The 12,207-nt window shown below is 40.6% G+C and overlaps 1 protein-coding gene across 1 annotated transcript; it reads left to right on the top strand.

Moving 5' to 3' along the window:
- Positions 1-877: 877 nt before the first annotated feature.
- syngr3a (synaptogyrin 3a) lies at positions 878-11,403 on the top strand. Its single transcript, XM_079366115.1, has 4 exons — positions 878-1,182; positions 3,753-3,987; positions 5,165-5,310; positions 7,080-11,403. Exons 1-4 carry the CDS (start codon positions 1,081-1,083, stop codon positions 7,287-7,289), a joined length of 693 nt encoding a protein of 230 aa, XP_079222241.1. The 5' UTR covers positions 878-1,080; the 3' UTR covers positions 7,290-11,403.
- Positions 11,404-12,207: the final 804 nt, after the last annotated feature.

Raw genomic sequence — 12,207 nt, forward strand, 5'->3', positions numbered from 1 at the left:
AATGAGGCTGAAGTTATTTGTCCCATGATAAGCCACGTGTGACTTTACTGTGTTGTGTTTCTGGCACTGCGACACATCATGAGACTTTTATCATGCCATATTTTAATAATTAAACAATGTTTGTGACTTATGAACAATCCAGGCTGGATATATTGAGTTATTGAGAGGGAGTCTAACTCTAGTTTAACTCTTAAAAATACATAGATGGAGTTTAAATTAACCACCTCAACAACTTCAAATACCTTATTATCTCATGGTTGACTACAGCATGTTCCAGACCCAACCTATTTAAAGGCCAAATACACAGTGCATCCACACAGCTGTCATTATTCCTATTTGCACATATTAAACATTAAAAAACAGGACACATCCATAATAAAAATAACTTTAGCTTTAATATTTGCCACTTTGTGTGTGCTTTTTCAAAAACGCACTATTTTTTAGTAGGCCTATCATGATAAAGAGACAGAAGGCCGGTTTTGTAGCCAGCTGAAACATGATTAATTGTACTTTAAAGTTGACTTTCTGGGCCTGATAGAGATCGACTCTCCTAAGAAGACAGCCCCCTGGTGGCCACTCTAGAAAGTGCTATTTTTGGCTTTATTCCTCATCTCCGGAGACTAACGCTTGTGTGTCTCCATACTTTATTGAAGTAGCCTATTATTATACTGATTATCTGGAACAGAGCTACCTCTTAAAGGCCACGATCAAAAAACAAATCAAAGAAAGGTAGCAGCATGGAGGCACCGATAGGATTTTTATGGGATTAAAAAACACAATAATTTTAATACAACTATAATTTATACAATTCAGTATTTGTATTTTAATATAAAGATGTTTCTTAATGCATTTACCCATCAAATACGCTAAAGCGGGCACATAGCTCGTGCATACTCCCACACTCTCGCGGCGTCCTCCTGACCGTGCACGCGCGCCTCTGGGTGCGCGCAGGACCCGTCCCTACAGCAGAGCGCAGCAACGCATCCATCCTGCCGTGGAGCCGTGAGCGTGGAGCCGCGAGGAGCGCACTGACACATACGGAGAGAGAGCGAGAGAGAGAGAGAGAGACACAGTCAGAAGATGGACGGAGTGGGATCGTTCGGAGCCGGCCGGGCCGGAACCACTATCGACCCGATTACCTTTGCAAAACAGCCGCAGACCATCCTCCGAGTGTTGTCCTGGGTGAGAACTGGGTTTTTTTCTTTAACGGACTGCTGTTTTTTCTTGTGTGTAGGTTATGTGTATGTTTGTGAGAGAGGGGGTGAGGGGGTTTCTCTCTGTTGTCGCTGCTGCACGAGATCCATGACGGTTCCTCCCTGTAAAAATAGACCCAAGAAAAGTGATAGGCTCATTAATAAGCAGTGTGTGTAAATTACATTTTAAACGGGTGTATTTATGTGAAAACCTTGCGTCCAGGGTGTAACCAGGGCCTGGTGGCTGTCTGACTGACACCCTGACCATGAAAGTGATCCCACAGCAGAGATTTTTTTTAATGGAGGAGAAACAGATATCCTTAAAAATGTTGTTTTGTTTGCTTTACTGGAAACGGGCTCAAATGTGCAATGGACCGGACCCGGATTGTGTAGAAAAAACAGATTCGCATCTTATTCGATCCTCAGCCTCCTCATTCCTGTCACATATCAGCTGCTATTTATTTTCTTTTTTCCCCCCTATTTTTCAACTGTTAATTAACATTCTCATTACACTCACACACATTGCATTAATATCTCACATACCGTATTCAGCCAATGATTTTGCTGATTTGCCCTAAACGGTCGTTGTCCGTCATCTCACCTCTGATTGGTCCGTGATTATCATTACGCTCGCGGGCCGGGCCACGGAGAAGCGTCGTGCCCTGACGTTTGATGTAACGCATCACCTTTAAGTGACACGCAGAAGGTCTCCTCTACCAGTGCAGAGATGAGGAGAGAGAGAGGATAAACTATGAACCGTGTTCACAATCCATATGATTGCATGACTGTACTGTCGTTATTATTTTACACATAACTGATTTGATTCTCTATATTGTGGATGGAAAGGTTACACAGAAACCCGATATCCGGATGAGCCAATTAAAGAGGAAAACAACAGACACCTACAATTCAAGCAGCCCAAATCATTCATATAACAATTTGGGATATCATGCTTTGAAGTTTATTCTTCTTTAGCTGCTTATGGTTGAAAACCTTCAACATGTTTAACATCATTTCACCTTGCAGGTTTATACTCAACATGCATCTGCAATATGTGTCCAAAGAACTACAATTTACTGTAAAAGTAAAACTGGTTTCCACTGAAAGTACAAAAGTCCCGCTCTCCATATCCTACGCAAATCTTTTATATAAGGCTGAGGAGACACACAGTTGATGGATCGTTGCTGAGGTACATGTTCATTAAGTCAGTGGATAAAAGTGATTTGAATAGCTGGTTAATTCTGAGCTTTTATTCATGTAATTCTCCAACTTTGGCTCAGGCTTTTAAGTAGCAGTAAATGAAAATATTCCAGGAGAGTTGCATTATCTTAAAATTGTAGAAAAATTAAAATAACTTTAAAAGTACTGGCTACAAAATATCAAGTTTTTCAAAATGGTTTGAAGTTGTCATATTTTCAATACCCATGTTTTAAAATGATACGATCTTTTTGATATTAATGGTTGATGGTAAAAAGAAAAAGAGAGGAATGAATCCTTCATTCATTCCTTCATTCATTCATTCCGGACTTATTTTTTGTTGCTGTGGTATTAAAGCAGGTATTGATATCTTTCTTTTATTTCAAACTTCAAAATTCTTTTACTGCAAGAGCCCTAAATACAAGAACACTTAAATGTCAAGAAGAACAAAAAGTTCTTAAAACAACAGGGCATGCTGCGACACTCTTCTTAAACCTTTAACCCCTCAGTGGATTAAACAAGTTTACTGATTGGGCAACATGTTTATGAGTAAAGCTGTAGAAGAACGTATAGCAAATAAGGAAACTAAATATCACAAATAAAAAAAAAGTTACCCAAAATACTCAATAGTGTAATTTCCTTTCAGCTTGACTCACACATGCATTCATTTTTCTAAAACCACAAACAGCAGTCAGTTTAAGGTCCTTGTTCTAAGTGGAGATGCAGAGCTTGGACTCATAAGCAGCGTTCTCGTGCTGATTCACTAAAATCCTGAGTGTGTATCTGCTCCGATTATACGCACACATATGATTTGTTTCAATTGTAGAGCTGACATTATCCCAATGTGTTGCCCTCCGCCATCATATGACCCACCCCCCCCATGTGTATGTCCATGTTTGTATGTGTGTGTGTGTGTATCACATGACCCTGTTCTGCCATTGAGTGTTAGTCAGCTGACGAGGTTCAACGAGCCAGTCCAGATCAGAGAAAGAAAATACAGTGAAATCAGAGCAGATCAAACTTAAAGAAGGGTGTTATTCATAAAAAGGGGAAAACAGGAAACAGAAAGTTAATAGCATGCGCTAAAGCAGCAGCCTCGTATAGCGTACACACACACACACACACACACACACATTGCCTCAGGACTGTGTGATTCTTGAGGGGAAGTGAAGCATCCACCTTCTCAGTCAGTCAAAGGGAAACAGAGGAAATTAGGTTAATGCTTTCGGTCTGAGCATGCTCAAAGAGAAGCTCTCGAGTCGTCCTGATGTAATCCTGTTTCCAGTGAGCCTGGGAAAATGTTTTTGTGAAACAGACAATGATCGATTCGATTGATCATCTATTTTTCCTCCCCTTCTAAAGATATTCTCCCTGGTTGTCTTCGCCTCCATCGTGAACGAGGGCTACGTTAACTTCGGCAGCGAGCGTCTCCACTGCGTGTTCAACCAGAATGCAGACGCGTGCAACTACGGCGTGTTCATGGGCCTGGTGGGCCTGCTGGCGTGCTCCTTCTTCTTCCTGCTCGACTACAAGTTCTCCTCCATCAGCTCCGTCAAAGACAGAAAGAAGGCCATCATGCTGGAGATCGGCTTCTCGGGTGAGGAGGCGAATCAATCAACCAATCAATCTTATCAATCTTATCTCGGGACACTTTACAAACAGCAGCTAAAAGACCTTACTCATTGTTATATTACAAAGACCCCACATTAATCCATCGTGAGCACAGCCTTAAGCTACATTTAGGAAGGAAACAGTGGAAAGAAGAGGCAGAAAACTTGAGCCAAACCAAACTCACGATGAACAGCCATCTACCGAAACTGTGAACAGTGAAAATGGGATTGGGGGAGATGGGATAAGATTCAGTAAGAAGGATAGGGACGAGTTCAGGCAGGCTGCCCACCAATGATCCAGAGGAACCTGGAACATGAGAGCTCAGGAGCTCCCAAATGTGTTCACACCTGACAGAAATAAGATTTATTTTCCCCAAGATTCAGGGGGTTCACTGGACAGCGTCCGCAATTTGATTGTTTCTTAGTCAGAATTTGAATGTCGGCTCTTTTTAGACAAGTGACAGATATGACAGTTTGTTTAAGACAAGAGTGACAGATATGACTGTTTGTTTCAGACAAGAGTGACAGATATGACTGTTTGTTTCAGACAAGAGTGACAGATATGACTGTCCTGACAACGAGGGTAACATGAACAGAAGTTGATTGGCTATAGAAACAGTTGACAAGGGGATAAAAAGGGTAAAAAAAAATCTATATATCTGACAGTTGGTAATCAGATACAGTTTATCATATGTCAACAATCACAGAATCACTATATTGTGATATTATCGCTAGCTTGAGCCTTGTATCCCATCACACAGTGAGTTACTCTGCCCTTAACAAACTAACAAGCTTATTACAGACACACACACACACACACACACACACACACACACCCACACCCACACACACACCTTGAACAATGCTCTCTTAGATGCTTGATTGGGTTTCAAAAGCAGCATTGAACGACCGTATTTCCCCAAATTGTCACTATGAGGTTCACTTCTTTCTTCTTTCGTCAGCTGCTTCCTGAGACACAAGAGAAATGAAACCTGTTGCATCTGATCAAAGATATACGAGAAATGAGACTGTTTTTAATTTTCAAAAGTGAACAAATGTCAGTTGTGAAACAATGACAGGAACCGAGAAATCAACGTCTGCGGTTTGATCTGTTTCAAAGTTAGATTGGAAATCACCTTAAAAAAGTATCATGTTTTCCTGCAGGTGCCTGGACTTTCCTGTACTTTGTGAGTTTCTGCTTCCTCGCTAATCAGTGGTCTCGGACCTCACCTGATGATCTGCCGCTCAACCAGGGGGCAGACGCAGCTCGGGCGGCCATCACCTTCTCTTTCTTCTCGATAATAACCTGGGTAAGAACGTGCGAAAAGCCCAATGTCTTTGTAAACTCACGAGCTGGTCGGTGGTGTTAGGGGCGCTGTTACGTGGTGAAACATTAACCTAAACCTCTCCTGCACCTTACCGGGCAAATATTTGGCTACTTACAATCAGTTTTTTCCCCACAATACACACCGCTATTGAATTAATACCACATGTTATCGAAGCCAGGATCAGATATTGAGACAATAGACTCCTGCGTACTGATGCATGCAAGGCCTCATTTTGTTTTGTCGCAGTAAGAGGTTACAAAACGACTTTATTTCACAACAAAACGCAGCTTGGTTACTATCTAATATCTTATGAGAAAACATCAGAGAAAAGAGATTTATAATGATGTGAGTAAAGTGATTTGGATACTTCCGTTTTTTCACTGAGCTGAAGAGAAAAGTTATTGACGTTTAAAACAGGCTCTGGATTATCCTGACCACTGCGCCTTCATCCACTCTAATAATCCTTCGATGACCTCAACTATTGACAGTAATCCATTTCTGATAGATATTTTAAACTGATCATGTTTCACTCTAAATATGTTACCCTGCACCTACTTTAAATAGTTATCAACATGGTTTGTTAGTTAACAGAATCCAACCGGTTTTAACACCTCAACCGGTGTCTGTATCATGAACATGTCTCTAATTGCCAAGGTTGTTTAAAAAAATAAAAAAAGAAGTGAAGCAAGGAAACCCACTGCCACGGGCACTGACATATTGAACAGTAGACTATGCATCTATTTTGATGCCCCTCCTGTTCTGCTAATCGAAAAGGCAAAGACCCCTCAGGTCGCCAACGTCAACAGCAGAACAGATTCCTCTGTCGGTCTTAAGGCTAAAACTAGCTGTTGTCTAACGGTAGCTAAAGAGTTATCGAGTACATTTAATTAACAAAACATGACGCATTGTTCCTCCTGATGTTCAAAGCATATGATATTTTCAGTTGCAAATAAATCTTGCAGAGATAAAATGATTCAATTTCTCAATTTCTCATTATGCTTAAACCACTAAAAGCCTGGAGCACAGCAGTGCAGCATCTGAACTGTGATGGAGGGGAAAATGGCCGCCATGTGAATATGGTGTATAATAGCTCTTAGTACTTAACAACCACCGCACAGTTTGGCAGTATTCATCAGACGTCTGTCGGGAAAGTAATTTCCTAGAATCTCTGTTGGTTGCTTGGCAAATAGTTAAAAGCCAATCGTACTGACCTAGCTTCATTGTAGATTTTCATTCTCATAAGTGTTGTGGGTTTTTTTGTTTCATACAATGAGAAGTATCATCCATTAGCGTTTCACCTGGCATGGGCTATTCAGGAAAAACGTCTGTGTGGAGGGCATGAGAGGCAGAATGCAGTCCTGCCCAAGGCAATGTCTGAACCCACTGGCAAGCATCTTGGCGAGAAGCCTTGGCTCGTAGTCATTTATCCTTAACGGCCGGAATCCCCCAGAAGTTGGCCAATGCTTCTGGAGGCCACATAATTGTCAGCCAATAACCAATGGGCTCCAAGATTGCCTTCAGGGATATCCAGGCTAGCTGTCTCCAACTGGGCCCAGTCTTTATGTTAAGCTAACCAACTGCTAGCTACTGTCTTGGTATTACTCTTGTTGTAAATGCATTTTCCAGACATCCCTTAAAGGCAAGTCAAGTCAGCTTTATGTCCTCAGTAAATATCTTGAAACAAATCTATTTTTAATTATTTTTAAGACTGTATTGAAAGGTTGCTTCTTCACTGCCCTCTGTCCCTGCAGGCTGGTCTAACAGTGCGTGCCGTCCAGAAGTATCTTCTTGGCACAGACATGACTCTCTTCACCACGGAGCACATGGACGGCGGCGCACCCACCCAGCCTTACCCCTCCAACTCACCAGTAGGTGCCACCACTGAGACCACAGAGACCTACCAGAGCCCACCATTCACCGAGAACAACGCAGCACCCACGTACCAGGTTCCTATTTACTAGAAGTGAAAGACCTGAAGAAGAAGAGCTTAAGACAGGAAGAGGAGGAAAGTAATAGAAAATTGCTTTCTGCGATGTTAAACCTGCAGTTGTTTGGGTGTTTATCTGGACTGAGTTTTCAAAAATGGTTGAACATCGGCCTCGCCTTCTTCGTTTCCTCTTCTTGTACCCTTTCCCTTCTTGACATTCCAGCTTTTTCTGCACTTTTTTAGACCTCTGTTACGAACAGTATTTCCTGTTTAGCACATCAAGTGTTGTCAGATAAGAGCAGATGAGAAAAAGAGAAAACAAGAGGAGGAAATGTAGAGGAGGAGGCCGCTGTGCTGCGCTCAAACACGAGAATATAAAAGAGATGAAGGGATCAACAGGTGTGTGACTCAACCACAAAAGCAACAGTCGACAGAAATAGAGCATAAGGCATTCACATGCAGCACCTTCATCGTTTTCTTTTCTTTCATTCAAGTGTTAAATCCCCTTTTCATGCCAAACAGTACGGGGAATGTGATTTTGTTTCAGCTTCAGGTCTGAATGCACCTCCCCTCTTTTTCCCTGCTGCAGTTAGAAGTGATCATGTGTGTTGAATCTGCATGTTTCAAAACTTAGAAAACAACTAAGTGCCATACTGTAACGTGTGTCTCAGACAGTGACTTAATTTAGTAGATTTCCACATGCTGTAAGAAACGACGACAATGTTTTGTGACGAAGTGCAATATCTCAACTTCTCATGTAGGTAGGTGTATTATACTCACTGTCTGATTTGAAGAAGAAAAAAAATGTAGACACTGTCTCAAATGACATACTAGTCTCCAATTGTGATGAGACATTTCAGGCTTATTTATAAATGAGAATATTTGACCTGACTTTGATTGAGCTTCTCAGATAGTGAGGGAACCTTTCACCCGCTTGTTGCCAATGTAGGTATCCATCAAGACACTTAAATATCCTCTCATCAAATATTATAGTCTTCCTGTATGTAGTGGGACTTTTCTTTTGAACACAATTTAAAGAATAAACAGTGTTGTGACGCAAAAAGTTCCTTACATTGGCACAGAAGCCGGATCTGTGTGATTCCAGTTCACTACGAAACAACGGGCAGTTTCTCCATGTTGTTCGTTGGGGCAAACTCTTAATCCCCCATTGAATAACTTTTCAGTGTTGTGTTTCTGTGCCAGGCATAGATGGATTACTGAATTGGCTTAGCGAGCACAGGAGCCACCTGACCCCCATGGGCCCGAAACTCTGTTTGATGTGACTTTGAACGACTTGGGTTATAAAGTCAAGCAATGCTAAAATGGCAACAAAGAGACCAAAAAGTAGACCAAGAATTACGTACAACAAACTGCAAAGAAACACAACTAAAAACAAGGAGATGTGTGAAACCTAAAAAGACACGAATTAACTCAAAGAGACAAAAGAACATCTTTGAAGAGACAAAAAAAAAGACAACTTCTGGGGTTTTATTTCTGCCCCTGAGAAGTGGGTGGCCCAGTGTGTCTCTGTTCAAAAAGGCCTGTTGTGTTACATTTCCTTTATGTTAGCAGGGACTGTTTGGAGTGTGTTATTTGAGACAGCCGTACTGTAAGTGGAGTGCTGTACGTGTTAAATCGGGGCGAGTTTGGGGGGTGGATTCTGGGGAAGTCAGGTCTTTTTATGTTTACTCTTTAGAAGCTGCCAAACTGCCCTGTTTTCTTATTGCTGTCTTTTTCTTACCATGTTACTACGATGATGTTAATGTCCATTTTAAGTGATCACAGAGCAGAATGGGGCCGCAAAAGAGAGTTCAGTCTCAGGCAAAGAAAAAAATCGGTTTGTTGGATAAGGATAGCTAACTGGCTAATTCAGGAATGGGGGGGGGGTTGGAATTTGTTGCCATGGTGACATAGACAGTGTTGGAGTGGATGAGAGTCACTCGAGGGCCCTGGATGAACTAACCATGACAACTATGTCGGTGTGTAGCAGTGTCTGTGTTGTGGTTCACGTGCACTCGCCATCAGACAACCTGTAGATTTAGTGTGTGTGTGTGTGTATGTGTGTGTGTGTATGTGTGTGTGCGTGTGTGTGTCAGAGTGTGAGAGAGAGGTGCATTAATTGTACATGTGCACACGCCAGAGAGATGTGTGGGTCTGCGTGAAGAGTGACCGTGTGTTGATGTGTAAAAAGTTTTTGTGGTGCATAAAAGTTATTTTTCTTGAACATGTGTTTGTCAAAGTTTTAGGAGGAAATCAAACATCTGTAACAAAGTTTTATCATTTCCCCAACTGTAAAAAAAAAAAAAGAAAAAAAGAAGTTTTTCTGCTTCCAATGTTATCAGTTTGCCTAAAAGTATAAAAGTAACATTTTTCTTTCCTGGGTAACAGAGTCAAAATGAACCCAAAAAAATGTCAGTGATATAACTGACGTGTAGAAAGCCTGATTTTCTTACAGATCGTGTATGAACAGTGCCCTCTGCAGAACAGAGTCGGTACTGCAGCATCAGGACATCTGGCTTTATTGAAAATATCATGAGAATAACGCATGAAAATATTGTATAGAATCATTATATATTGAATACTATGTCATTCTCAACTTGAAAATATGCTTTACAAAGTGAGATCCAGCCAACAGTGCAGCAGACAGGATCGTCTCTCGTTTGATTTATCATCGTGTAAAGTCCTGGAAAAGAGCGAGAGCCCCCTGGTCCAGTACTGTCAGCCGCTCTCTAGAACAGTTTCTGGATTTCCACTTCAAGTCCTTAAAAGTTATATTTAAGAGCAAAATGGTTTATTAACTTTCTAAATTATCTAAAACTCACAGCAAAAGAGTTTAAAGTGAGACGTAATGACTCACTTTATGACACTGCAGGAGTGTTGGAAAAAAACAGAGCCGCATAAAGATTTACTTGTGACCTTTTTCTCTTTTTTTCCAAGTTGAATCACTAAACTATTATTGAGTTCATAGTTTAAAAGGTGATTTAAAAAAAAAAAAAAAAAAAGGATAAAATAATGGCATTTTCCTGTCAGGGTTTGGATTTGGGAAAAGGTGCGACACCACAGGGTGTTAAGAGTTTTAATGGGTGGGGTTTTGGTACCATTAAATCTCTCTGATATATAAAGGACTATACTTTGTAGTTTTTCATGTTGTAGTAGAATGAACAATGAGAAAAATGACTTCCTAAAAGAAAGGGATCCTTAAAACTGCCTGCTGTCTTTATTCTAATATCAAACGAGCATGCAGCGACCTCAGACAAGAAACGTTCAAAACTGACATGAGGCTTTTTGTCAATCACTCAGGTTTGACATCTAGACAAAGTCTGTGAATGCGATGAGTTTGAAATGCTCTCTTTAAGGGAGACACGGAAAAAAAACAATTCCGATGCTGTTTAAGGTTATTAAAAATATTTAAATTCAGAATTTTACCTCCTTGTTGGTGACAAAGTTCACCATCATAAACTAACGTCATGTGACCACAGCAAATTAAAACATTCTTGCAGGATTATTGTCATTCTCACAGTAAGGAATTCAATTCTCGACAATGTGGCATGCTTTTGAAAATGTATGACATTGGATGACATTGCTAAAATATGAAAGACACCAGTATAGTTCTTTAAGTCTTATATTCCAGGTCTGCTAGTTACCTGTATACTAGTTAGACAAAGGGGGGGGGTTATTGGGTACTACTGGGGTACTATCGGGTAGTTTGGGGTACTGTGAGGTCAGGTTGTGTTATTGTTCTCAGTGCTTCAGTACGTGTGGTAGATAAAAACGATAAAAGCATTCTCTGTTTTATGTTCTGGCCCACGTACACTACTGTGGTATCGGTTGATTGTAAAACTCAGTATGTTATTGAAGTAAATGGAACCTGTTTGTGATGATGTCTCGGGTCTGCTTTGTCCTGTATTACTGAAAATAAATTGAAAACATACATAATGATTATTTATGAACATGAATTCACATACTTTGATTGCCCACTCTCGAACTTCAAATCAAAGTCTGATGTGATCATGCTGCCACTTCATTTGATCGACATAATAAAAGGTGATGATATGTGGTGACCCTGGTGCCATCAGTTGTGTGGATTCAAGTATAATTCATTGCATGGATGTAACAGTATCTCCCCCACAATATTAATAAGAATTAAATCCCCATCAACCACCAAATAGGTAAATATGGATTTTCGTAGCGTGCTTCCCCTTTAAATATGTTACTTTGTAATGGTTTCTTCCTGTTCTGAAGGTGTTCGACCTCTTCAGTGTAAAAACGCTGTACAGAGATGTGTGTCACTGTCTATTACCTGAATGTCTCTGGACTGAAGTCTGACCGTCACTTAAATAAAAAAATAAAAAAAAGATAACATCTTTTGGACTACTTGTTTGAACTGTGTGCATATTTGCGTCATCTTTGACGGGTAATTAAAATAATATTCTTTGTAATAACTGGAGATTTGGGGGCGGGGCTCTGGAGCATGTTTCATTTCATGGTGTCAAATCTGAAATTAAAAGAGCAAAAAAAAAGAAAAGAAAAGAAAGACACCATCTTCAGAAGGTGGTTGCCTGACTTCTTTCTTGTTCGTCTAAATTACATGAAGAAATAGCAACATAAATAGAAAAAATGATGGGGTCATATTTTGACCATTTGTATTAATATCGATAGTTAAAACATTTTTCCTTTCCAGTTTTGATTTGTCCTTGTATAGAAAACTTGTATTTCACAATCTCATTTGGATGATAAACACCATGCAAAACCTGCATTCGCCAGAGAACATCGGAGCAGGCAGGTTCGCTACTGGCGGTTTCAGATGAGAACGCGGGTTCACACAGGGCTCATGTGACAGGTGTGAAAGAGTCTGGAGGAGAACAGGGGGGCTAATGTTGGGCCTGCCAATTTTAGTGTTCTCTGGCAAATGCCAATCAAGCTCTGGATCGCTGTGCTGTGAGCAGAGGACA

This window comes from Symphodus melops (genome assembly GCF_947650265.1).
Source record: "Symphodus melops genome assembly, chromosome: 17".
In the NCBI taxonomy this organism is placed as follows: Eukaryota; Metazoa; Chordata; class Actinopteri; order Labriformes; family Labridae; genus Symphodus; species Symphodus melops.

Coding starts and splice junctions, on each gene's coding strand:
- syngr3a (XM_079366115.1), top strand. CDS start 1,081: ATGGACGGAGTGGGATCGTTCGGAGCCGGCCGGGCCGGAACCACTATC. Junction 3,988..5,164: donor GCTGGAGATCGGCTTCTCGG/GTGAGGAGGCGA, acceptor GTTTTCCTGCAG/GTGCCTGGACTTTCCTGTAC. Junction 5,311..7,079: donor TCTTCTCGATAATAACCTGG/GTAAGAACGTGC, acceptor CTGTCCCTGCAG/GCTGGTCTAACAGTGCGTGC.